The 26,863-nt window shown below is 46.6% G+C and overlaps 8 protein-coding genes across 8 annotated transcripts; 5 read left to right on the top strand and 3 right to left on the bottom strand.

Moving 5' to 3' along the window:
* Nucleotides 1–93: 93 nt before the first annotated feature.
* Nucleotides 94–5,753, top strand: F4812DRAFT_462059 (uncharacterized protein; the record flags this gene model as incomplete). Its single annotated transcript, XM_047937973.1, has 9 exons — nt 94–140; nt 204–444; nt 505–558; nt 616–681; nt 742–975; nt 1,036–1,177; nt 1,294–2,190; nt 2,255–5,457; nt 5,508–5,753. 9 exons carry the CDS (start codon nt 94–96, stop codon nt 5,751–5,753), a joined length of 5,130 nt encoding a protein of 1,709 aa, XP_047787529.1.
* An 814-nt stretch (nt 5,754–6,567) lies between these two features.
* On the top strand, nt 6,568–8,271 carry F4812DRAFT_466656 (FAD binding domain-containing protein; the record flags this gene model as incomplete). The annotated part of the gene is made up of 3 exons (XM_047938563.1): nt 6,568–6,705; nt 6,771–7,699; nt 7,766–8,271. 3 exons carry the CDS (start codon nt 6,568–6,570, stop codon nt 8,265–8,267), a joined length of 1,569 nt encoding a protein of 522 aa, XP_047787530.1. The 3' UTR covers nt 8,268–8,271.
* A 515-nt stretch (nt 8,272–8,786) lies between these two features.
* On the top strand, nt 8,787–11,723 carry F4812DRAFT_440135 (uncharacterized protein). Its single transcript, XM_047935122.1, has 7 exons — nt 8,787–8,879; nt 9,010–9,019; nt 9,105–9,980; nt 10,034–10,305; nt 10,353–10,509; nt 10,562–10,806; nt 10,859–11,723. Exons 3-7 carry the CDS (start codon nt 9,267–9,269, stop codon nt 11,307–11,309), a joined length of 1,839 nt encoding a protein of 612 aa, XP_047787531.1. The 5' UTR covers nt 8,787–8,879; nt 9,010–9,019; nt 9,105–9,266; the 3' UTR covers nt 11,310–11,723.
* Nucleotides 11,724–13,587: 1,864 nt separating this feature from the next.
* F4812DRAFT_440139 (uncharacterized protein) lies at nt 13,588–14,398 on the bottom strand. The gene is made up of 2 exons (XM_047935123.1): nt 13,748–14,398; nt 13,588–13,702 (listed from the first exon to the last, which is right to left on the bottom strand). Exon 1 carries the CDS (start codon nt 14,182–14,184, stop codon nt 13,816–13,818), a length of 369 nt encoding a protein of 122 aa, XP_047787532.1. The 5' UTR covers nt 14,185–14,398; the 3' UTR covers nt 13,588–13,702; nt 13,748–13,815.
* A 1,394-nt stretch (nt 14,399–15,792) lies between these two features.
* F4812DRAFT_440140 (FAD/NAD(P)-binding domain-containing protein) lies at nt 15,793–18,306 on the top strand. Its single transcript, XM_047935124.1, has 4 exons — nt 15,793–16,858; nt 16,911–17,252; nt 17,309–17,974; nt 18,038–18,306. The coding sequence occupies exons 1-4, from the start codon at nt 16,507–16,509 to the stop codon at nt 18,076–18,078; spliced, it is 1,401 nt and encodes a 466-aa protein (XP_047787533.1). The 5' UTR covers nt 15,793–16,506; the 3' UTR covers nt 18,079–18,306.
* Nucleotides 18,307–18,533: 227 nt separating this feature from the next.
* Nucleotides 18,534–19,983, bottom strand: F4812DRAFT_462064 (acyl-CoA N-acyltransferase; the record flags this gene model as incomplete). Its single annotated transcript, XM_047937974.1, has 2 exons — nt 18,534–18,896; nt 19,018–19,983. 2 exons carry the CDS (start codon nt 19,981–19,983, stop codon nt 18,534–18,536), a joined length of 1,329 nt encoding a protein of 442 aa, XP_047787534.1.
* A 3,210-nt stretch (nt 19,984–23,193) lies between these two features.
* On the top strand, nt 23,194–24,165 carry F4812DRAFT_466662 (uncharacterized protein; the record flags this gene model as incomplete). The annotated part of the gene is made up of 1 exon (XM_047938564.1): nt 23,194–24,165. One exon carries the CDS (start codon nt 23,194–23,196, stop codon nt 24,163–24,165), a length of 972 nt encoding a protein of 323 aa, XP_047787535.1.
* Nucleotides 24,166–24,695: 530 nt separating this feature from the next.
* F4812DRAFT_440146 (NAD(P)-binding protein) lies at nt 24,696–26,520 on the bottom strand. The gene is made up of 3 exons (XM_047935125.1): nt 25,665–26,520; nt 25,531–25,591; nt 24,696–25,364 (listed from the first exon to the last, which is right to left on the bottom strand). The coding sequence occupies exons 1-3, from the start codon at nt 25,958–25,960 to the stop codon at nt 24,861–24,863; spliced, it is 861 nt and encodes a 286-aa protein (XP_047787536.1). The 5' UTR covers nt 25,961–26,520; the 3' UTR covers nt 24,696–24,860.
* Between the last annotated feature and the right edge of the window lie 343 nt (nt 26,521–26,863).

Here is a 26,863-nt window from a genome sequence, read left to right on the forward strand (position 1 = left end):
ATTATTCGGCAACCTCTCAAAGTTGCTTGCTTGACTTACCCAACCAGAATTCCCACGAGATTGCAAAACAATGACAGTGTGTATTATTTAGCAATGGACTTGGAAGTTGTAGTTGATCCATCTATAGAACCCTCTATTGAGTGAGTTTGTCGTTCAATACCCACTCATCAAGGATAGCGAACGCACTGACTCTATCTTCTTAGCTTCGTGTTCGTACACGGGTTGACTGAATTTCGAGACGAAGCTGAGGACGACTCTAAACCAATTCTCAATGATGATAGCTGGATTCTCCGTCGGCTTCCCAATGATTACCCTGGCTGTCGGGTCTCTATATTCAATTACGCCAAGAGAAAACGATTTGAGACCGTTTTCACTCCCGAAGGTGCAAAGGCCGAGACCTTGAGGCTCCTCGATAATCTACTGAGCTTTAGGGAAGACCCAAAGGTACTGTAGCATATCGCTCAATATAATTACATCTCTGACTGAGCTCCCCTGTTATTATAGACTAGGGGTATGGTGCTTATAGGACATGATGTTGGCGGCATCCTGATCAAGAATGTCAGTACATTTCATCTCCCTAAGCATATGCCTAATCTAAATCTATCTTCAACTTAGGCGCTTGTGTATGCATATCAACGCCTTGGAAAGTACGGGAGTGTCTTCTTCTCAGTCAGCACGATAGTAAGAAAATCCATTGATGACGTCCATCGTACTTAAGTGCTCATATTGAATCTATTGCAGGTATATCTTGGATGTCCACACGAATATACCAACCTTACTAAGCTACGGGAAGGTCTTGTTAAGCTACTCCAGAATAGCCATTCAACGAACTCAACAGAAGAATATGCATGGGAACTCGCGGGGTTCCTACCCGATTTAATAGCTGAGGCCGGTAGTCATTTTCGAGATTTAAGTATCTCAATGGCTGCAACAACCATAAATGTGTGTTCCATCCATGAGAACCAGTCGACATGCGTTAGTTTTAACCTTTAAACCTATCTCATAAATCCCAGCAAAGCTTCTAACAGTTTCAAGGTTTTTGATGAACCCGGGCTGATGAACTTGCGTCCATCTGAAGCCACCTATGTCATAAAGCCGTCGACACATAGCGAACTACTATCACGAGATGATGCCTTTGAACACATAGTAAAACTATTAAAGCCGGACTTATTACGTGGTAAGTAACATCAACCGTCAATTCATCTGCAAGCAAAGGGTTTTTTTTTTTTTTTTTTTGTGTGTGTGTGTGTGTGTGTGTGTATTAAACGATCTCCCTAACTCATATTTCGAAAGACCAGGACATCAGGAGACATATTTGGGAACTCACGTTACAAGCACCACCCCCGGCTACCCCTGAATTAATGCTCTGCAATTCGCTGTGGCTAGAGAAAATATTGGATGATAAAGCATTCTTAGATTGGAAAACCAAACAATCACCGACCTACCTCTTAGTTCAGTGTCAATCGCGAGATACTGCAGCTTCGGTAGGTAACACAATGTTCTCCCATCTTGGTGATAAACGTATAGAAGGCGCCGATGTTGTTTGGCTCTACTTCGCATTTTCGCTCTTGGACCGTCGGTATGGCACAGCGGAGGCAGTGCTGTACTCTTTTTTGGGTCAGCTTATCGCTCAGCTCCGGTATGGCGACCAAGAGACACTATTCTCTAATGCCTTTACAAGTTGGCATGAGAGATATTCAGTGTTCGGTACCTTTACCTTGGAAGATTTATTTTCCTTGTTTCATGAAATCCTGCTGCTACTCGACTCCCATGGCCATGGCATTACGTGTGTCCTCAGCAACTTTGACGAAAATGTTGCCTCTTATGAGCGCTTGGTGGACATGTTTAATGAATTGGCCAACGAATGCGAGATAAACTTCAGGATCCTTGCAACACATGCAGATGAACCTACGAAACAAGACTGCTGCTTGAAGTGGGCACGTATTAGTCTTCCCGAAAATTTTCATGGGTCGGGCCATATTGAAATCGATTTGCCTATCCAGACAACCAAAGAGATAACTAAGGACTTCGAACAAGAGTTAGCGCTTATACGGCTGATTAAAGAGCGTCCGAACACTTACGGAATTGCGGCACGGATTGACGACCTCTTGCAGAAGTTTAGCAAAGACAAGAAACTATGCAAAGTCGTCCTGGGGTGGCTTAGAACTTCTGACTTAACCTTGCTGACCAGTGACTTCAAACTATTTTCTAAACCTACCGATGTCACACCGCAAAAATGCCTCGAAATTATCAGACTCCATACTTGTGCCAGAAAGGGAGATCGCAAGGATCCTCCGTTTAGTGCTTCATGCTGTCAGACCCTTGACTATTACGGAGTTTCAAGACATTTGGATAGTTTCTGGGATAGGCCAAGCGAAGGAAGGTAGCATTACCACAAACTGCCGTCCGCCCGAGGGCATTACTTTACTGTCATGCGGCTTGCTCGAACCACAAGGGAACGAAGTTGGCTTTGCGCACCCGTTTATTCCTAGCATCCTATCCAAGTCCCTACGCAGAACCGGACACGAAGAAACTCGTGAGCATGATCATCAAGAGATTATGAATCTGTGTCTAAAGTATATAACCTCCTCAAGAGGTCGGGATTTATCAACAGCTGAACTTCAAACAGAAGAAAATGGTCTAATTTTAAGACATCACTTCCTTGCCTATGCTGTACAATATTGGCCTCGCCATGCGGTACTGTCGGGGATAGAATGGTGCTCAACTAACCCCCAGATTCAAGAATTCTTGAAAGATCAGGAATTGCAAGCTACCTGGGCTAAGTTATATTGGGCTCTGGCAAACCCACTCTCCCATATCCATCAACCAAGCGTCCGTCCAGAGTATATCTTTGCGATACATGGTTTAAGCGCTCTCCTAAACTTCTCCAGTACTGGGGTATTGGCTACTTTGAAGGACCACGAGCTGGTTAAGCTACTTGAATACGCCTCGAAAGCAGGCCAACGAGAAGTAGTACAGCATCTACTAAACCTACCATTTCAAAAGATTGAAATACTGGATAGTACAATTCTGGCAGCTTTCCACTCAGGAGACGAGCAGATCATATCAGGGCTGATAGATTTCGCGTTAACAACCCCCAAGATGATCAACGATCCATACAAATTGCTGTGTCGAGCTGCTTCATTGAATCACATTATAACGGTGGAAAAGTTGATCCCGCTAGCGAAACAGAAAGGAGTTCCGGATACCATCAGTCATTGCATATCCGTCCTTCAGCATGCATGCGCAAGAAATAAATACGAAGTCATCGAGATCATTATTAAGAATGATCTTGTGGTTTCTCACGCAGACATTTGGACTTCGTTGCAACTTGCTTGCAAATATTCCAGCCCTCATGCAGTTACACTTCTGCTAAATGCGGCTGTTGAGCGTAGTCAGCCCGATATGAAACAGGATTACAAGAATTTGCTCGATATCACCATCAAATTTGGAAAGTTTTCCAATTTCAACGTCATCTTGAAGAGGCCGGAACTTGCTGGACTGAAAAGCGAGCTTGTCATAGCTATGCTGGACGAAGTCATCACAACAAGGCATATTAAGTGTGGCCAAATACTGATGAGCTGTATTAAGGGGTCAATTAATCCGGAGGAAGAGGACTATAGGTCAAAAGTTTCTCGAACGATCGAAAGAGAGCTTGATCCGCTTTTTGAACAGTTGCTAACAGTAGACGGAGCGCTCTCGGAGACAAATTTGAAGTCATTTATCGAGTTTGTATTTCTACATGGAAGCAAGCTCCCTGTGTTTGAACACATAGTTAGCTTAGCCTCTAAGCTTACTTTCAAGGATGAAATATTGAAATTTTGCTTCCATAGGGCTGTGGTGAATAACAGGGAGGACTGCGTACGACATCTTATTCATATTGGAGCCGATATTGACAACCGTTTCGGCGGGGGAACACCTCTCTATTTCGCGGCATATTTCCAACGCATAGAAATTGTCCGGCTACTAATTGAGAATGGGGCCAGCATCACAATATGTAGTGATGGTGAACAATGGAGCCCCCTTCATGCAGCTTACGACAGCGCTGAGATTTCACGCATGCTCCTTGAAGCCGGAGCGGATGTGAACGCGAAAACTACGACAAAATTCACGCCGCTAGATATTGCTGCCAGTAATGGCTTTGGGGATACTATAAAGGTCCATCTGGAATTCGAACCTAGTATAGAGTCGAAACAAAATGCCCTCCTCTCAGCACTTGACAATAATAACGAAGGATCCGTAAGGCTCCTCCTCGATGCCGAAACCGACCCCCGAAAGTCACCAGACGAGGGGCGTTTAGAATTAGATCGTGCCGTTTCCACCAAAAATCCTACAATTGTTAGAATGCTATTAGAATATGGCATATCCTTAGAAGGTAGCGAAAGTACACAGGGAAAGTCGTCTCTAAGCGTTGCTGCAGGGATCCTAAATCCAGAAGACGGGTTTTCTATTATCAAGCTTCTTGTCAACAGAGGCTCAAACATTGAAAGCATAGACGGATACGGTCTCACGCCTCTTTGCAGATTAGCCATGAAAGGCCATATAGGGGCAGCTAAATATCTACTATCAAAAGGAGCCAAGATAGATATTCAGTGCGGTCAGTATGGCGGTCCGTTGATTCAAGCATGTTTCTGGTCATCCTTGGACATGGTAAAGCTTCTGTGTGAACACGATGCTGATGTTAATATCACTTGTCCTGGGATAGAGCAATCTCCTCTACAGGCAACATTATATCGTAATCAAGACGACGAAAAGGACAAGATTATTACATATCTCATCAACGATGCCCCTAACAGGGTAGATATCAATCAATCAGGTCCATTGTGGGGAGTATCCCTCAATTTAGCTTCTCTGAACTCCAACATTGATATTATGAAGCTTATAATCAATGGCGAGGGTGTGGACGTCAATGTCTCTGATGCCATGGGCAGAAAGCCGATACACTTCGCCTTATACCGCTCTAGAGAGAGAGTTGAGCTACTTCGTCAGCATGGAGCTCAGTTACTCGATCGCGACAGCATGCAAAGAGGCTCGCTTCACTTTGCTGTCCTTAGTGGATCTTTGGACCTGGTCCGATATGTTCTCGATGAAGGCAAGGCCGAACAACTCGTCGATCAGAAGGATATCGACGGGTGGACACCATTACTTTGGGCTTTGCGCATCTGTCCACGATGGCAGACAGAAACGTTATTCGAGTTCCAAAGATTGGAAATCATAGAGGAACTGCTAGAGAGAGGAGCGGAATTACAGGTTTCTGGATCGGGGCTAGACAGAACCTGGAACGCGTTGAAACTTGCTAAGTTCTGCGGATTACCGAGAGAAATTATCGACGTCTTGGAGGGAAAGGGTCGTAAGCCATTGACAGGTAAACTTCGACCAAGATGGGATAGGACGTCACGGGCAACAAGAAAAGGCCAACTAGAGGGTTGTGAATGGTTCTGTGACGCATGTCTAACAGTAAGTAGCTCCGTGTCCCCTCAACGAACTTCGCTAATAATCAACCGTAGTGTCTGATTGGAGTGTATTACTGCTGTAATGAGTGCCCTAACTTCGGCTTATGCTTCAAATGCTATCGTTCGAGAGATATAGTGCACCCGGACCATAGCTTTAGCGGATTAGGAAATGAATATGAACCTATCAGCGAAGACGACGAGGATAGTGAGAATAACGACAACGGAAATAGTGAAATTGAAGCCGAAGCCATAGGAATAGGGATGGGCGAACAAGGCGTCAGCAAAGAGGAGGATTCTTAGGGCTCCAATTTCTATACTGTCACGTAAAGTGAAAGGAGATCTTAGAGGTAATATAACGGTTAATTAAGAAAGAAAAGAGATCTAAGCTAGTAGTCTACAGGAGATCATTTTATATACAGCTCAGCTAATTAATCATAGTAGGGATCCCTTCGAAATCGCCAAATACTGCGATATATGCTTTACGCTGTTCTTTTTCTCTTCGTTACTTTAGGTACCTACCCAGGTAGTCACACTCGTAGTTACGCTTGTAATTAACAATCATTGACCTGTCAAAAATACACTCCATCGCGCGTGAAAGAGAAAAGCACGATGAAAACAATGCTCGAACAACCATGTTTCGATGATCAATTCGAGGTGTTGATAAAGGGGAAAAGGGAAAGAGAAAAGAGAAACGAAATGGATCAGAGGTAGATAGGCAGGTACCTAGGCACCTCAGTGAACCGCATACATCAAAATTCCCTTAGACAGCGAATGTGAAGGCATAGCATAGTCGCAGCATTCCCTAGTCCGGGACATCGGCTCTTAAACGCCTCGGATCCCTAGGGTCCCGACAGGCATCCATAATAGGAGCTTCAGCACAGTGGATACCTGGCAAATGGATGCTATTGTGGCATCATCAGCGTCTCTAAATGACCCAACCATAGGAAATGTATCGATGCTAGGGGTGAAATGGTTTATTGGGTTAAGATGAAGTGGTAGATAATATAAATATATATAAGCGGGAATCACTTTAGATCTTGTCTTGTTGAAAAGACACATGTTCCAGATATCCTAGTTTCGTGCAAAAAGAGCCAAACTGCTTAAATCACTCGTCATGTTGAGAGCTTACATTGGCGTCGTAGCCTTGGCTGGCAGGCTCACAGCTGCCTCCGAATTATCTTGGGATCCTCCTTCACTTGTTCCCAAGGACGCTAATTACGAACTAGTATCGAACAGCAGTGGAATTGTACCGGTAAGCACAGAAGCTTGCAGAGATCATAACGATATAAACCTGACCCAACTTCTTACACTATCCAGTGCGATGCTCTGAGAGAAGCAGGCCTTGGGGACCGACTACTTTTCGCGACAGACGCAGGTTACGAGCCTCAGATACAGTCTTGGTATTCGGAAAACGCCCGTCTGAGACCCAGCTGCCTTGTTTTACCACATAACACCGAGGAAGTAGCTACGGCATTAACGGCACTGGTTAAGGCCAACAACGGCGGAGGCGATTGGCACATCGCCGTGCGCAGCGGCGGACACGGCTTCCCCGGAAGTAATAACATTGCCAATGGCGTGACTATCGACTTGACAATGATGAATTCGTCGACCTACGATCCGGAGACCAAACTCGCCAAGATCCAACCAGGAGGCCGATGGCGCAACGTGTATGCAGACTTGCAGGAGGCTGGTGTGGTCGTAACAGGGGGTAGAGACGGTGATGTTGGTGTTGGTGGCTTTCTCCTAGGAGGTGGTAACTCCTTCTTCTCGGGAAGGGTGGGATTTGGCTGCGACACTGTCAAGAACTTCGAGGTCGTGCTGGCCAATGGCACTGTCATCAACGCCAACAGCACAGCGAATTCGGACTTATGGCGAGCTCTCAAGGGTGGCAGTAGCAACTACGGCATCGTCACGCGATACGACATAGAAGCCTTCCCGACGCGAGATCTGTACTATGAAAAACGCACCATGAGATTGAACTATTCGGATTCCGTCATTGATGCCGTGGTCGGATATGCCAATCAAGACCAGTCTTTCGCCGACAATGCCTTTTTTACCTTTTGGAGCCATAACGCTTCGATTATCCCCGAGACACTTGTTAGTACGATTTACGTTAACACACAGGGAGATGGCAATGCAACTTCAGCCTTCGACAAAGTTAGAAGTCTCCCAGCCCTATCCAAGGCCGCCACTGTCCAGAACATGGCAGAAGCTGCCAATGGCGCCCAGCTAGTCGGTGGTACCAAGTATGTTTCCCATTTTAGGCCTGTTTGATGAGTAGCGGGGTGAGTTAGATGGTTAACAGAGCTTAGGAATGTCGGAACAACGTTGACTTTCCGCAACAATCCACAAATACTCCGTCAGACCGTTGAACTTCACGAAGATTTCATTAAGCGGCTCAGCAATCTCATCGACCCAAAGAAGTTCACGACGATGGTTTTCTTCCAGCCTATTCCTTCTTATATGGCGACTATTGCCCAGCAGAAAGGTGGTAACATGCTCGGACTAGAAAGTCTCGGGGGCAACGCCATCATGTTCACCGCCGGTGTCGCAGTTAACTCCGACGACAAGGATTTAGCCATAGCAAAAGCAGAGGTGGCTATGCTAACAGCGCAGGTTAAAGAAATCTCAAAGTCGTTGAACGGAGACCTGGACTTCATTTACCTGAACTACGCGGAATCCATCCAGGACCCCCTTGCGACCTATGGCGCCGAGAATATTCAGCACATGCGGGATGTCGCCGCAAAATATGACCCTACCGAAGTGTTCCAGAAGCGCATCCCCGGAGGTTTTAAGATTTCTAGAGTGGCATGATGCAAGTCCTAGAAAGAGGATTGGATTATGGGTGAACCGTTCTTTTAATTGTTTCTGAAATGTTCATTGGAGCTTTGAGAGAGGATAGAGGCGGACGCGTTGGTCCTACCAAGGTATTTTTTCTTCGATTTATTTGGTTACAGAATTGTTATTTGTTATTATTAAATTGGGGCAGCTAGTAGTAGAGTCCGATTCCACATTAAACTAATATTTACCTCTAAAGTAACCCGGCAGCCCGGGCAGCCGGGGTTACATTTCAAATTGGGAATTGCTGTATGTGTCGGAACTGCCTTCACAATTTGTGAAAATAAAATTGTATGGGGCTCTCTGTGGCTTAGATGCTTATCCCGACATTGAAGTCATCGTCATTTTGCTCAGCCACGTCTTACCTTGGAGGCAACCAGTTGTTACTAATCAATTTTGACGTGAATGGTCGGGGGCCTCGGGATCCGACCAAATGTAAAGTAACACCCGGAGCCGGGGTTTTGGGAACTAATCCAATATCCCCTTTTCCGTTTGCCGCCTCAATCACGGAATAGGGGTTGCAACTTTTTCTTTTTTTAAAAAATGGAACAAACAGAAAACGGTATTCCTTTAGAACGGAGACCAGCGGTAAGAATTCCGCAATCCTAAATTCCTTAAACTAATACAGTCTTTTTTTACCATTTTTACTTTGTTTGAAGCCTTCTTATAGCTGATAACTTAGCGACCTCCTTGCTAACATTATGTAATGTTCTCTTAGTGCGATAATTGTAAATCTCGAAAAGTACGCCCAACGTTACTAACTCAAAACATGACATAATATTTATCTTATTTATTGACTATTTTCTTAAATAGACAAAATGCGATAGAAGGTCGCCATGCGCGAGTTGCAGAACGCTCAACGTTCTTTGTCGCACAACTCATCGGGCAACTGAGAAACGACAACGCGTTCTCCTATCCTCAAAATATGATGAGGCCGTACAAGATGTCAGTCGCCAACTTGGCGATGTCAAAGAAATGCTTCAGACACTACTGTTAAGCAGGAGCCCTGGACCTAGTTCAACCGCAGCCTCTACAGAGAGTGCACATCATACTCCTCCACCTATGATTGATGAACAGGTCCCTACTTTATCAGGCGCCAATGAAGGCTATATCGGCGATCCTTCCTTCTTATCACATGCTCATATAGTCGAGGATACACTAGGAACGAACTTCACAGCTCCGGATCCCACTAACGTAGAATCTTTAGATACTTCCTCGATAGTATCCCCGCAGAGGGTTGCCCAGTTGCTTCACGATGTAGATACAGGTATAAATGCCACGCCAGACCCCCTAGCTCCTGAGTCCTCTCAACAATACGACCCGCAAATTCGTGACCTTCCACTCCCGCCAATAGATCTTGTTCTTAAGGTTCTACGTATGAGTAAATCATCCAAGCAACGATTCTTCGTCGATGTTCCGACATTCAAGGAAGATGAGTTCATTGACCTCTGCCGCGACGTCTACTTCGCAATCGAGCCAATTTCAATTTGGAAATGGATCTGCGTTAACGTTGGCCTCTACTATATTTTCCTTGGCGTCAGCGAAGATGATTGCAAAAGCATAGACACAACCGTTGATGCGTTGCGTTTTCACAACAGGGAAATGAAGAGAAATGCCGAAACAGCAATGCAAGGTCTCCGTCTATGCTCGGAACCGTCGATGGAATCGTGTCGCGCCTTAGTTCTTCTTGTAAGTGCAAGTGCTCCAGCCACTCAAGCTCAGGGGTAGCTCTAACTAGCCAGGGAACCTTCTATATCAAAGAAGGTCATAGTGCGATTGCATGGAGATTAGTGGTTGCCGCCGCCAGGGCGTGCCTAGATTTGGGCTATCATCGTCTACCTATAAATCCAAAAAATGACCTCGAATCTCGGCAAAGTACCATATTTTGGCATACTTATGTGTGGGACAAAGGGTTAGCTTTGACCTGTGGGAGAACACCTGTTATCCACCATTATGATGTGGAAAACTGCTATCCAGTCAACGCGGACTATTATTTTCGTCTTATGCCAGGCCGGTATGTTGCTCCCCTACTTAACTGACTGATACTGCTAACTCCAATAGGGTATATGGTGGTCTTGTTGATTACTCCATAGTTGCAGGGGAGATACAGCAGAAATTATTTTCTGCATCAGCACTGCGTGCTCCACAGCAAACTCGTATCGAATATGCTGAGGAATTTGCTAATAGACTCCTGAGAATTAAGGAGGTCGTTGCAGCTGTATGGATTCATGTGTTCTTACTTGCGGTCTATTGCTAACGCTAAGTACTAGATACATGAGGACGATCCAATCTGGGAGAAATTGTATTTCGCTGCCGGGGTATTGCTCGATATCAAGATGTACTGCCTCCTTACCATTGTGTATAGGATACTCCCACCTCGTTCTCTACAGCCACACCCACTCCAGTGCTCCGACGAGTGCGTAGGCGCTGCACGGACCGCGCTATCCAAAGTTGTGGAAGCGGGGAAGTATATGCTACAAAAAAACGCTTTCGGGTGGTCCATGTTTCTGAATGTGTAAGTTCAACCTTAAAATGGTTATTGCTTTAATTTTAACGTCTTCGAACAGGGTTCTATCATTGGTGCCATTCGCACCTTTCCTCGTCCTGGCTGGAAATGCTATAGCTACATCTTCAAGTGCAGACCTAGCTCTACTCTCCTCAGTCCTATCAGTTTTGGAGCCCCCGGCGGCAGATTCTTTGACTGCTCGAAAAGTTTATGATGCTTGCCAAAGATTGTATCGTATCGCTACGACCTTAGTGTCAAATTCCAACGAAGCCTCACTGCAGCTCAAGGAGTATCAAGAGCAAAGTCCTAATGCTGATCTGTCTTTTATCCGCCCAACCGACGGCTCTGAAACGCATAACCCTGCGCTTCCAACCAACTTTGATTATGGTTTCCCCATGGCGCAGCAAGACTGGGATAGTGTTATGACTGGCTTCGAGTCTGAGTTAGGAGGATATGACTCTAGAATCCTGACAAATATCATGGAACCTTACATAACAAACACAAATTGGTGACATTAAACGGAAACGCTCTATAGGCATCGAAAGCGCAAAGCTTAACTTAAAATATGGTCGAATGACTTGGCGCGGATTTTGTATACGAAAAAGGTCTCAGGAGGTTTCGTCGAGTCTCTAAACTACCTAGGTAATCCTGAGACTAGATGCAAGGGCTGGAAAATAACCTGCCTATCAAACCGGTACACTGCCAAGAGGTAAAACGATGTCAACTTAAGTGATTGACGCTGACATCTTCATGTACAAGGACCTCTCACGGAAAATACCGTAATATTAGAATTACCAGTAGGCGAAATTAGGTAGTTAAAGCTTAGATGAGTCCGGAGAGAGAGCTTCTGTCGACATAAAATTGGAAGGATTACATGGGCGGTTAACAAAGCATAAATAGTAAACAAAATTGACGAGATACAACCCAAGAGCAGTGCCATGTGAGACACATTATATTGTATTATCTTGCCAAGCCTCTGACATGCGATAGTTTAGCGACTGTTTCATCCTACGCACGACGTGCTGAAAGAATCCAGTCAACCCAAGATATAGTTTCCAAAATACTAAGTTTTGTGGAATGCCATATATGACCCCTTTATAATCCCCTTAAAACCTTGGATACTGCTGATGACGACAGCTTTCACATTAAGCACATCGCTATAAGTTTTAAGCTTCTAAGCGCGTCTCACAAGCCCTTAGGCAATATCCATAGACGATATTTAATGATACGTTTATCTACTTTGGAAAACTAGTACTACCTTATCCATGTCTAACACTAGATAGGGGAGGGGAGAGAGGTGTGGACGGGTGGTGGTTTAAAGAGGGAAATAGGTAGGGTTGAATGAACAAACATACCTAATGCTTGGTTGCCAAATGGAGAAAGAAAAAAAAGTGCAAAAAGTCGGCTGAGCCCTGTAACCCCAGCCGGTAGTTAATGACACGACTTCTGGCCGAAGATGTAAGAGGCACTCTTAAATAGGGTGGGGATAATGCGATAAGCTTCGACCCCGCGAAGCACGAGCTCATACACTTCTACAAATGCGGCCACAGGGACGACACCGTCCAGATGAGTAACCACGTAACAACCCTACGCGAGAAGCAATGAGATGGCTGGGAGTCTACTCCGACTCCAAGCTCACCTTCCTTTCACACGCAAAATTCTGGGCCAGAAAAGCTATGAAGTCAGCACACTCCTTCAACATCTCAACAAAGTACACAGCGTCGCTCTGCCAGCCATCATAGCCAAAAAAAAAGTGGCAGCATATATCGTACCATAAGTGGCCTTCGGCGCGGACGCATGGTAGCTCGGACTATTCAAACCCGCGGCAAAATTCAGGAGAAAAACAGTCAGCACAAGCACAAGAAAGGCCCCTGGAAATAATGGACTCAGCCCTGAAGTTGGCAGCGAGAGCCGTGCTCCTGGTCTGGCGAACGACAAAAGTTGCAATCCTCCATAGAGAAGCGGCAATACCCCCCGCTGAGGTACTCGTGGAACAACTACGCCTGAGAGGCTCCCTCCGACCCCCAAAACCCCGCAAACTTGACGCACTACACCCCCTCCCATCAGTCCTTAGTAATAAGAGATTGGGGCAGAATATCCACTACGCCTGGCTGGGCGGCATTCCACCAGAACACACAGTGATATACTCAGATGGGTCGAAAGGACGCGAAACGGGATGGGGATGGCTCGCATACTCTAACGCCCAAATCGTCGGCCGAGCACACGGGACAATGAGACAAGCAGAAGTCCTCGATGCCGAGATTAGAGCAGCCTCGGAGGCCGCCAAATGGGCAGTTACTCGCCCACCAGGAACCTTCCACTTCTGCATCGACAACACCGCGGCTATCCAATGCTTGGTCGGGCACCCACCGGACTGCACACAGAAGGATGTACTAAACTTCAAGTCCGCCATGGCGGAACTAGAGGGCTGGTCAGTTCAGTGGTCCCCAGGACATATGGGCATTCCAGGAAACAAGGCTGCGGATAAAGAAGCAAAGAAAGGGGCAAAATCCAGCATAGAGGAGCTGCCCACCCTGACTTATCCCAAGCAAATTAATGAGAGAACCTAAACAGGACTCTTGAAAGGGTGGTGGATTGAAAACACGCTGGACTTGTTACAGAGGACTGGGACTGCGCGCCATCCGAGTACCACCTAAAGAACTACAATTGATACGGCTAACTTTGCATAGGCTTCTCGCTAAACGAAGCGGTCACGGCGACTTTGCAGCGTGTTATGAGAGATTCGGACATCCTGAGCGTAGCAGGCTGCGGCTAGTACAGCAAGGCACAAAATAAAGGATACTTCACAGAGTGAGTGCGAAATAATCAGAGGAAAACTCTCAAAAAAGCCATTAGAGGGGTACTGAAAGTATATTTTAGGCCCTACATGTTTTCGGGACTTTGAGTTAGCTTCTATACCTTGAAGTTAATCCTTACGCTAACGCATCAGGTGATTTAATATAGGTAAATAACCGGGAAATTAGGGTTGGGATTATCAGGATAATAACCCTAAAATATCTAATGGTAATATTTCCTTTCGTCTTGCATCTTCATAGATGCGGCAATCGGGTAGACCTTATGTGAATTATATTTAAACCTAGTGTAGGGATTGTGTATGAATAGTCGAGGTGGGGTTACATATAGGGGTTGGCAACGAGAGGTGTATAGGAACCGGCTCTCACAGCACCTGCTCAATCTATCATTATCATACTTGATGATGGTGATAGCATGAATATCAAGTTTCTCGGCGAACCTTCCATTAACCATTCCTGCGCCAGCCCTCTCAAAGGTATTGGTATCAATTTCGACAGACCTTTGAACCAAACCCACGCCCTCGGGAGGAATCCGAAGGAAATAAAATAGAAGATCCTCGTCGTTATACACCATCTCGCAATCTCCAATCAATCCACCAATTGCTGTCTCGGTGTCCCCACACTCTTCTCTGGACGCCCATAATCCAGACTCGAATTCACATAAGAAATAGTAAAACGAAGTGTACGATGCTCTGTCTTTACCATGTACGGTGGTATGTACAGATCCGAATTTGCCACCACGGATCCAGATACATTAGAAATAGATTACACATAGGGCATGTCTTCCCTGACCGTTTTAATTCGTAATAGTTATCAGAATGCTTGACGTTTATCTCCTTCCCGGTAGTCCGGAATATTTCGCCCGGCATCGCTCGACATCGCTCACATACATCGTATGAGACGGCTAGAGTGCCAAAGAAGACAGAGCACATAGCATGTAAGAGGATGGAAGCCAGGCGACATGGTTCTCGAGTCTCTACACATGTCCTCAGAAACAAATCACTGTGCCAAAAGGGGGGTTTCTTCATGTTGGCACAATTGCTATTCCAGTCTAATCCATGAGTGACACACTCATACATAGTAGTACACTACATGTCCCCAGGTATATGGCCCGTTTAAGTCTGATTGGTTAGTCTTTACTCTACTATTCCTATAATCGTGTAGCTCTCTTGGCCTTTTTGGAGGTTTTGATTTGTTGATATAAGTGGATTATGTGCTTCTGTCTCTCTCTCACTTGACAATATTGAACTAAGTGATATCTCTTCGGCGTTAGTTAAAAGACTATATGGAGCGTCTTAGTTAAGAAATAATAATCCTATACTATACCGATTATAGACCGTTTATCTATGAAAGGGTTGAAAAATATGCACCTATTTAACTGCATCTTGAATGTAGTAGGCCAGGCGGTTGGTTACCGGGGGATCGGATATAGTTCGCCGCTAAAAACGGTAAATGAGGCTCTTAGCTTGATATGTTGATGACGTTAGAAGCCTTAAGGAATCAACAGGCAGAACAACAGATTCTCACTGCAGTGTATATTCTCGCAGTCACTTCCCTCGTATTTCACCGCTAGGTACCTCTTACTTATACCTGGTGTTTAAGTCTCTATGTAAGCCTTCTGAATGCCTGTGACACGATCTTGATATAGTTCATCGATGTTAATGTTCGCTTTAGTTCTTATCCAATGTCGGCTAGATGCGGCTACGGAGACATGCCGGCACCGACGGCATGTCAACGACAATAGTATTCAAAACACCAAGAACATAATCTTACAATATAACCTAAATGGTATTTAGTCAATTCCCACAAGAATTTCATCAGGTCATCCGGGTAAAGCTGATCCGGCGAAAAGATGAGAGGTAAGTACCTAAAGATTGGCAAATTTGGTGTGAAGGAATACATAAATACATAGCCCTTACACATTGAGGTACCTTAGGTACCACAATATACTGCGATGTACATACGAGTACGAGTAAAGGTACTCCGAGGTATCTAGACTTTCAATCCTCGGATCACATTGGCCGAACTCAAAGCCGGTTTCGCAGCTAGCTCTCACGACGAACCCCTGCAAGCTGCGGATCTGATAACTTGGTACCCACTATATCGGCGGGGCATTGACGTGATCACCGCTTTTTCTTTCCTTTTTTTCGCTCTTATCAGATCTAGTCAAAAATTGAAACATCGAAACTAGACCGGACACATTATCCATATCTAGCAATAATGCCATACTAACCGAAGCTGGCATTCCCGCATCCTTCATAAAAAAGAAAAAAAAGAAAAAAAAGAAGAAGAAAAGAATATTATAATTATAGTATAATGACAATTCACTAGGCTTGGAATGTTAGGTAGGAAGGGAATTGAGAAACTAATAGGTTTAAATATATTACTAGGTTGTTAGTTACCTCTTGCGATAGAGACTCACACGGTATGAGATGTAACTTTTTACGTCCCTGATATAAAAGGATCATGTGTCCTCCTTGGCATTCGCTACGGAACAAAATGGAGCCCCAGTTCCAGTGATGGTACACTAGGTAGTATAGATCTAAAGTACCTGGGCCTAATTCCCGTAATTCCCCAAGTGTACCTATTTCATCTGTCTTGATACATTCGGTACATATTGACTAGGGTTGGGCCTGTTACTTACGAATTTCTTCCATGTTTAATTTCTTTTGCCTCGTCGATACTTTTCTTGACTCTTTAAATGTCTCTTTCGCCTATCATCCTATTATTCCAAACCCTGTTCCGTGTACTGAGAAGCTGACATTGGCACTTGGCTGATCCTTGAATCACTCTCCTTTTCATTCATACTTCCTCCGCTCAATTTATTACGCAGCTTGCCGTCTCGAGTTCGAAGGTAGAAAAGGAAGAGAAGAGAAAAGGAAAATCATAAAGATTGATGTTGCGGCGCTCAACAATTGCCATTTGCTTTCATCACTTGAACGGCTCTGTTGCTAGATTCTCAACTCGCTCTTTAAAACATTCTTGCATTCTCTCCTCGTTGGCCGCAACCGCAGCTGCTCCAAAGTTCCACTTCACTGCAATCAATTCTCCGATAACAAGATTCGCAATGGCTTCCCATCTTGCTATCTCCAACGGCGTGCGCACTCACGCCAACCCTTATAAAATTCTGATTGCCGGTGGCTGCTACGGCGGCCTAGCTGTGGCTGTCAACCTCCTCGAAAAATGCGACACTATCGAGTCTCCTATCCCAGTCGAGATCACCATTGTCGATGAGCGCGATGGCTTCTGTATGTAGAACCCTTACATCCTAATTACACCAACTAACTGGTAATTTCGTAGACCATGTAATTGGTTCACCTCTTGCTTTCGCGTCGAATAGCTACGCTGAGAAGGCTTGGGTAAACTTCAAAGATATCCCTGTGCTGCAGAGACCAGACGTGAGGTTCGTCCATGGTACTGTCAGCAAGGTCGACTGCGAGAACAAGATAGCGACAATTATTGAACAGCCAGAACAAGCAGAACGGGACCAGGGGTACGACTTCTTCGTTGCCTCTTCTGGACTCCGACGTGCCTGGCCTGCAGTGCCGCAATCGACTAGGAGAAAGGATTATCTCGAAGAGACCCGTCGACACATCGATGCCATAACTAACAGCACCGCACCAGTGTTAATTGTTGGCGGAGGTCAGTTGGCTTACTTCTAATACATCTCCTTTCAACCCTTGCTAATGCGAAAATAGGTGCTGTGGGTATTGAGATGGCTGCTGAGCTGAAAGAGGTTCAGCCCAACGTCAAGGTTACGCTGGCACACTCCCGAGCTAAGCTGCTATCGGCCGAGCCTCTCCCTGATAACGTCAAGGACTGCGCGCTAGACCTGACGGAACAAGCCGGCGTCGACGTCCTCTTGAACCACCGGTTGAAGAGCAAGACGCCCGTGAAGAACGAAGATGGCACCGAGGTATTCGAGGTAGAATTCGAAAACGGCCACAAAATGATCGCAAGCCAAGTCGTCATGGCCATCTCCCACAGCGTGCCGTCAACCACCTATCTGCCCGAAGATGCGCTTACTGAGGACCGCTATGTCAACGTCCGGCCAACTCTGCAGCTCTCTTCGGACAAGGTCGCCAACGCCGAGTCCCACTTTGCCGTCGGGGATCTGATCAACTGGTCAGGCATCAGGCGATGCGGCTCGGCGATGCACCAGGGCCGCTATGCGGGGTTGAACATCCACCAACTCATGCTGCAGGACATACAAGGCAAAGAACCCGTGTTTAACGAACTAGCCGAGGTTCCGCCCATGATCGGCCTCGCGGTAGGCAAGAACGCGCTCTCATACGGCGGAGAAGGCATGAAGCACGGAAAACAAGTGATGGAGTGGTTCTTCGAGGAGGACCTAGGCTTCAGGAGTGAGTTGATTCTTCGAATATAAAAAATCTTGTAAATCAAAAGCTAACGAAATCCTGAAATAGTTGTTTGGGATCATCTTCGACTTGGTGGTACCAAGGCATGAATATGACGGAAATAAAATACGGCTGCACGCTTTGGTTCGAGTGGGGTGTTATCGGCGTTCATTGGGGGGTCCTGGGGTAAAATGATTTTGACGGTTGGAAACACGAGTTCCTGCGGATGCTGGGATTAGACCGCACCACACGTGTAAAGTAAAGTAGACAGACGGGCAGTTCTTGTTAATTAGATATTAATGAGCACAGTTCTTATTCGAATAATACATTGTAAAGTATTTGATAAATATGTATTTGGTATATCGCAGGTGTATATGATAGTAATATGAACAGTTCTCCGTCAGTAAATAGGAAATAAATGAATTACTTATGTCATTGCCACCCCCTCAAAAACGATAAATATAGAGGTACCTAAGATACCTAATTAATCAAGCCCCAAAATTTTCTTTCACCCCCCTTCTTCCATCCACGACGCCATCCCACGTGACGACGTCTCTCATAAATCCTACAACTTCGGGAGCAACCCGACGAGCGTACCGCCGACGACCTTCTCGCTCTCGGCGAGAGGCGCGAGCTGGAAGAAGCGCTCGCGGGAGCAGCGGACGAAGGCGGAGCGCTTGTGGGGGAGGTCGACGAACTTGTCGAGGCCGAAGCCGTGCACGAGGTCGTACGCGAGCACGGAGCTGTTGGTGTACTTGGGCTCGCCCACCACGTGCATCGTGCGCGGGTCGTCCAGGAAAAGGTAGTGCATCAGGCTCGACCACCACGCCGTCACCCGGTGCGGCCCCCGGAACCGCACGTCCCCCACCAGCGAGTGCCGCCCCCGGTCGAAGTCCCCCGCCGAGTAGTACGCGCCTAGTCGGTCTTCCTGTAGGTAGGAATAACAAGACAACGATTAGCATTTGAACACGCAAATATGATGTTTTTTTTATTCTTCTTTTTCTCCTAGTAAAGTCTCGTTGAGAGAGAGATATATATATGCCACGTACCTTAGCCCAGTAAACCTCAAAGTACGCGAAAAAGGTATCGTCGAACGCGGCCAGGAGCGTGATCTGGTGGGGATCGACGTGCGCGCGCCGCAGATACTCGCGGTGCTGGTCGAGCGAGCCGGTCTCGTTCCAGCCCTGCGACACGCGCGGGTCGTTCTGCCAGCTGTGGAACAGGCCCAGGTGCTCCGGGTCCTCCCAGTCGAGCGCGACCATGCTGAACGTCTCGCGCAGGTGCGGGATCCACCGGCTGTACACGACCGAGCCCGGGCGCGGCTTCGCGGGCCGCCGCGGGTGCCACGCCGGCGAGCCGCTGGCCTCGGACGTCATGGCGTGCTGCAGCGGCGTGAGCGGGTACGCGGAGAGCGGCTTCGGCAGGAAGTTTCCGTTGTCCTTGGGGTCGCTGCTCGAGTCGGGCACCCAGGCGCTGCGCGGTCCGAAGGGCGAGCCCGCGCCTTGCCAGAATGTGCTGCGCAGGACGAGGAGCTCGTCGCTGAGGCCTGCGGCCGTGGGGTGGTCGATGGCCAGGAGGACGGCTTTAAGCTGTGCCGCGAGAGCTTCCCGGCCGGGCCCCTCAAGCGTGAGCCGGATTCCTTCTGCTGACGGTCGGAGCGTGAACAGTACGTAGATGACGAGCCATGCCTGTGCTAATGTGGGAGGAGTCTCTACGTCCCAGGTAAAGATTGAGCTGGGAGAGCGGCGAGCCCGACCCCATGGTGTATTATTCGACTCGGGCGGTCGCTCGCTCGATTTGAGATCGGTGGGCTCGGTGAAGAAGAGTGTGTCGTTATCGAGAGGTTCGGGTAACGGTTTCGTCTTTGCCTTTGGTTCATTGGAGGCATTTTCATGGTGTTTGACTTGGAACCAAGGAGTAGAGCTCGAGGGACGTGAGGTCGTAACAAGATCGTAGGGCGTAAGGTACGGATGTGGGAGCTTGAGCACTGGCTCGGTCGTAGAGGGTGTCGCCATTGCTGAGGAAGGGAATGGTAATGTAATTTACAGATATGATTGGGTACCTATCCAATGTGTATCAATTGGTGTTTTTTCTAATATTTCTCTTGGAGAGTACTTGATTACTTGAAAAATAAGGACTAGAAAGGAAATTTCCTATTAACAGTGAAAATTCGTAGCTCTTCACCTTCCTGAACCAGCAGATCAGTGTACAAGCAGAAACATATGGAGCAGTTCATTAGTTTACCGAGATATTCCGCCAGCACCCCAGTCAGAAAGCGATTTGCTCTTCCGTAGGAGGATAAAACCCCATTGTCATAAGCCAAAGTACTCTGAAGTACAATACTTTGTCTAATAGTTCCAAGGTTTATCGACAGACCTTCCCGAAGTCCTTCATTCCCACTTTCCATGTCCGCATAAGTTCTCGAATACCACTCTCAAAACTTTTTTTTTTTACACGCTAATGCAAGGGATCGCGCGGTCAACGTCAACGTGTCTCAAGCCGTTAGCCAGCCCACCCCGACATCCTGCCATGCCGGCGAGAGATGACCTAGGTAGCGTGAGAGGGACTTGCGGAGATTGGGAAGATTGCGTACTGTTTCTACTGGGGGTTGGGTGGTAGCGAACCGAGACGGTGGTTCTTGGCGGTCTGCAGAAGCGGATCAGATAACTTTAAGTGGATGGGTTTAGAAGAACGAGGTCTTGGGTTGCCAGGTTGAAATTTGGTAATTGTGTTGCCACGGCTAACGGCGGATCAGATAAAAAATTTAGCTGGGAATTTAATGGCGCGCCCCGAGAAGTACTATGGGGCTAACACGGATCTGATAAGTAATTATCGGACCGATATCGGCGATGAAACTGAGAAGCAAGTACAGATACTTGCCCAGGTACATATCTTCCGAGGTTAGGTACCTCCTAGCATATTATTTATACCCATATGGACGGGAGTACATTATAGGTATTCATAACTTTTTATGCCTTTCAAAGTTAGTCTACTCCGTTTGAGCTAGCATAGTTTATATCTATAATACATAGTAACGTTAGCATCACTCTTGTACTAGTTTATCCCTGTTGGCTAGGGATATCGTGCGCTGAAGTCCATGTAAAAGAGCTATGATATTCGTACGGTAATCATTTATTTCGTAATCGTTCTACTTTCCGATCCATCCGCTCCTGACACCTGGCAATTATCAACCTGCTTTAGGTACCTGATATTGTGAGTGCGGATTATTGTGAGTGTGTCACTCATGAGCCATGGACATGGCTCTTCTGCAGTTGAGTGTTGAGTGATTGTAAAAAATCTTTTCTTTGCATAGACAATACACACACACTTGTCAATTATTTGCATTCAACATAGGTAATGGTAACAAGACAAGTAAATATTCCGACTATCAGCATAAAGGTAGGAGCTTCCTCAATACGCCTGGACTATGAATGAGAAATGTGCAACTAACACCTAATATATGCTTCAAAGTGTTGCTACATAGGTACATTTCTTGTGTTAGTAGAAGTTACCTATCCTTGTGGCCTTTCAATAAGGATTCAACGGAAGGCCTATGTGTCCACGCCAAATATGTGCTTCATAATAAATTAAAACAGTGCGTATTTTTTAGTAAAATATCTTGAGACTAGTATTGCCCTAAAGAAGGGTGTAATGAGAAGTTGCTGAATCATTCGTTGAATACTGCTTAAACCTCCTTGTAAGATGTATTATGTAAACAATCATAATATATTCTCCATATTTATCCCGTATTAAAGGAGTGAGCCTCATCCACGACTACCGTCTACCCCACCATCCTTCCGTGCATCCTTCCGTGCATACTGCCGACCGGCTTAGAGTGGATCTTTGACGCCCAAGTGGCCGGCGAACGGAACCCCTTTTGTGGAGCACACGGTGAACAAGCTCACATACACGGCTTCATTAATTACTACCTAATACCATGAAAAGAACATCTGGAACTTGTAACCCAAGTTGTCTATTCCGTACATTAGTGCGTAGCACATCAAGGAAACTTTACACGCGTCCTCATCTTGATTGTCTTCATTCACGATTTGACATCTAATCACTTTGCAAGATATTATAAGCAATTGTCAGAGGGATCCCGTGATGTATGTCGTACATGGAGTGAATACTAGAAGCAGTAGCACATAGAATATCAAGTATGTAGTGTATAGTAGTGATCTATTAACGCTTGCCCTTTGAAGCACCTTCGAGGGAGCAGCGTGCTCCCTATATACACTATCCTAGTGGGCCGTAAGGCCCTATCCGTACTAGTGCCTCATACCCCTGACAGCAATGAGAACCTCTACCTTAATATATGCAAGCATTTCTCTCTTTTTTCCTTATTATTTATTATCTTGCTTTCTCTGTCACGCACGAGTTACCACCGTTCACCCAGAGCCGTAACTAGGTACCCACAAAAGTCGATTAAATCTTCGTAATGGCATTGGAATGAAAGTATTTCCAATGAGCCACTTCTTCCCCAAGCAGTACATTTCTAGCGTGGGTTATACTAGATATCATATTAAATAACTACCACTTTACATCATACATAGGTCGTCTTCCTCGTGTCAGTAATGTTTGTTGCAACTCAGTAAGCCACCTGCAGAACAGGACATTTTTGCCGTTAGGACTCTACGTCAGGACGAAGAATGCCTGTAGTATGCATAGGCAAGTACTGAATTTTATGTTTTGAGTTTGCAAATTCCTTGTCACACCTTCCAGACTCACCCAGTGTTGGCTAGGTATTCCAGGAGCTGACAAAGAAGTTGCAAATGTCCCTGGATTCAAATTTAGATTATAATATCATCATGGACAGTTTAATAGGAACGTTCTAACAATAGTGCAATGATTTGGGCTTCTACTGATATGATCTCGAGTACTCGGTCAAATTAGAATAATTTATTTTAGCAGAGATGCCAAATTTAGGTCGAATCAGGAAGATGCATCCTAAATAGATAGGGCCTAGATAGATTTCAGGTATTCCCTACTCGCTAATATCGACAGCCATATGGCAGTATCGCTTTGTGCGGTGTGCGGCCATTTCTTTCCCTGGAATTTCATGAGGGGCCTGCGGCAACCTAGGTGGTGATAGCGGCACCAAACCTTTCTCCTGCATTCTATATATTACTCGCGTAACAGAAAGTGCTCTGCGCGTCTTTTGATCGACAATAATATGCATTGAAATTTCTTAACTTCACTATCGTCACATCATCGCATATTTTACGATGGATGGTCCCGATCTTTCACTCCCGCCCAAGCCGCCGGTCCCTAACCCCAAGCTTCGGCCTTATAACAGCTGGGGTATGCCCCCAAAGCCTCCAGTCGCACCTCAACTCCAGCAATCGACGCCTTGCATGCCAGCAGTCAGCCATGGCTATGCGAATCCCACACAGTGTTCGTCTTCTTCGCCTGTCTTTACACCAGCAGCTTTTGCGCTGTCTTCGTCGCCGAGTGCTTCGGGACAGGCACCTTTCTGCGTCCCGTCTCCTCAGGGCCTTCCTTCCCCGTCGAGATACCCGAATCGCAATGATAGCGCGTTACGGAATATAACCCCGTCGCCTCGAATTCAGACGCCTACAAATGGTCCTGTTCAGCAACGGCGACACATGAGAAAACGGGATCGCAGAATGCTTCCTGATAAATCGCCGGGAGAGCGTTTACCAGAACCCCGTCCTACCGGGAAGACTCCTCCCTGGAGAAAGAACAAACACCTAGGTCCAAGCCCGTTCCAGAAACCAAAGAGACCCCGCACACCCTTGGAACAACCTTTCATGACCCGTACAGAAGCCATTCTAGAAGGAATGGGCCAGGACCCCATCCGCCGATTCTTCGATTTATGCCTAGATAAAGGCGTGAACATGCTCAATGCCGAGGAGCAGCAGTTGCTAAGCGCGTACATCGACCCCCAGGTAGAACACCAGCGAACCCTGGTATACCGCGTGGCAGAGCAGGTCCTGTGGTGGAGCCGCAGCCACGCACTCACGTACAAGCTCTTGTCCTGGATCCAAACCCGAGACCAGAACACCGAGATCACGGTCAGAATGCTCAGCGAGCGCCTAAGCATGCTGGAGCCCGAGGACGACAAGAAGATAATGTCTCTAGAAGAGCTCGACGAGCTCATGAACTGCCAGATCGCACTCGACATGTGCAAGAAAGAGTTACAGAAGAAAGGAGACAAGAAACCCGAATCTCCTTAGGAATATCCTTGCATTAGCTTCCTCCGTCCCCTAACGTTAGACTCTCTCCCAACATTAGAATACAGCACAAGAAACTTGCTCATGTTATCTGCTTATGAGTAATAGCGACTTGGTTCCACTTGGGATAAAAATCCGACCATAAACGGAGAAGCTGCTATACACATATAGACTCGGATATGATAGCCACAAGGAATAGTCCCACCAGGGTTATTAAGGATGGTAGTTGTCACGACGCAGCATTGACATAACTAGAAAAATGATAAAAAAGGGTTACGACGAGGGTAGACGGCGGCGATCCGTCACTGACGGTCGATGAGTACCTACGGCGTGGATTCCATGCGGGACAGCCCGATTTACCTGGGCTTCGCGGACGATACATGCACTGGTTTCTCGGCGTAAATAGAGGCCCCTGTCGCGATGATAGAAGACTCGCAAACTGGGAATAGCATTACTCAGAATATTTCCGTCATTGAAAAGAAAAAAGAAAAAGAACAAAAAAGAACTTAGCATAGGCGTTAAATAGTATTTACAATGACACAACGCGTTGAATTATAGGTAACTAATCTATCTGGTATTACCCACATCCTCCCGAGCTCCTCAGTTCATTCATTATCGTGACATGGAAATCCGGTGAATCTAGATCTCCTTTTCCATAGGTACCTTAAGACATGGATACTCGCACGCTTTCCTAGACCTTATAAATCCGTACTCTCAGCCACAGTCCGAGACGCTTCCACGTCGCTCTTCAACCTCGAAATCTTGGCATCAAGCCGGTCCAGACAGTCCTTCCCGAGCGGCAATCTCAAGATCTTGCCCTTCAGCGCGCCAGCCTCCCCTTCGCCCGTCACGACCTCGAAGACGCGATCGGCTAGCTTATCCGGGTCGCCCCTCTGGGCACCTTGGAGCTGGTTGAACTTCTGCATCGTCTTGCCGACAGGCGTGTCCTTCTCGTGCTCGGGCAGGCCCTTCTCGTTCGCCACCGAGCCCCTGAGGAAGTTCGTCCGGAAAGCCCCGGGCTCCACTATTAGCACGTCGATGCCAAACCCGGCGACCTCGCGCGACAGCGACTCGCTGAGCCCTTCGAGAGCGAACTTGCTGCCGGCGTATAGGGAGCAGGTGGGGAGGGCGTCTTGCCCCGCTATGCTGCTGATGTTGACGATGGTACCCGACTTGCGGGCCCGCATTCCTGGAAGCACGGCCTTTACGCGGAGTTAGCGATCGTTTTCTCCGCCGCTAGGCTTACCCCATCCCTTCCCCCCTTTTTTTCGGGAGTATCAACGAAAACACAACGTCAACCGGCTAAAGAATGCAACCCCGCCCATAGACTTGCAAAAAAAAATAAAAAATAAAAAATAAAAATCTGACCTGGATTGCATATAGCGGGCCGAAGAAATTCGTCTGCATCTGGGTAGTAACTTCTTTCTCGCTAAGTCCACCTGTTAGCAAACACGGCGCACAGCATAACCAGAACAGTACCTATTCAAGACGAAGAGACGTACGTGAACTCTGAAAGTGGTCCGAGAAGCGAGTATCCCGCGTTATTTACCAAAACGTCGATTTTCCCATAGATCTTCTCCGCTGCCTGGACCTTCTCTTTTATGCTGCTTTGGGACTCCGTCATATCCAGCTGCATCACCTGTCCCCCTTGGCTCTCGATGGCCTTGACGGCTTCGGCAGCTCGCGTCAGGTTGCGCATGGCGCCGATGACTTTGTGTCCGGCTTTCAGGGCGCGGAGGCAGAACGAGAGGCCTAGGCCATTGGAGGCGCCTGTGATTAGCCACACTGGGGAAGACATTTTCGAATGCGAACGTGGCAGGTGTAGGTGTTGATTTCCAAAAGAGTTGAAGTGGCGAAGTTAAATTCAAATTGAAAATCGATCGATTTCCCGGGTGTAACCCTTTACGTATTAAGCCCTCCTCAATCGCGGAAATACAGGTCGCCCATCACCTAAATCCGATAGGCAATGATAACTACTATGACTCAAAGCGCCTGTAAGCAGGTCGTAGATTAAGATAGGATCTCCATATAGATTATCGGTGTTGGTTAGATGTAATACTAGATATGAGGCAGGTGTGACGGCGTTCTGGCCTATCATCTAAAGCCGTGGATGCGATGAAACCTTAGATAATCGTACGACCGCATATTATCGTTACCTGATAATTCCGAATACTTAGACGCTTCGCCGGAAAGAAACATCAGTTATTTCAAATGCTAGTAGGCTAGCTATCCTTACTCCTCGATAGACGATAGCATCGAAAACATAGCGGCTACATGTTATGATGGAAAGAACGGGCTGAATAACTGTAGGTCGAAGGTTTGATGAAGTAGGGATCAAGTCCGAGCCCGCAAATCAAAAAGCAAACAGTTCAGCCCTACATAAAGGAACTTAATAGGTATATCATAACTTGGGATGCTTCCTATTACAACTTTGGTTGTAAGGATTCAGAAGATAGCTATTAAACTACTGCACTACCAAAAGGTAGATCCATGTCAACTTGAGGGGTTGACGATGCTATCTCCACCTATAAGGACAGTACCGTGACATTGATATACGATACCACGATAAATAGAACAAGACAAATCAGCCATAGGAATAAAGCATGGTCGCTATTATTAATTCTACTATTCTTCTGTCTTCATCGCTCGTATTTGACCTATCACCGATAAATTTGTCGGCGTTAGAAGAAGAAAATTCTGG

Source organism: Daldinia caldariorum, assembly GCF_022478825.1.
Source record: "Daldinia caldariorum strain CBS 122874 unplaced genomic scaffold F4812scaffold_16, whole genome shotgun sequence".
NCBI lineage: Eukaryota > Fungi > Ascomycota > Sordariomycetes > Xylariales > Hypoxylaceae > Daldinia > Daldinia caldariorum.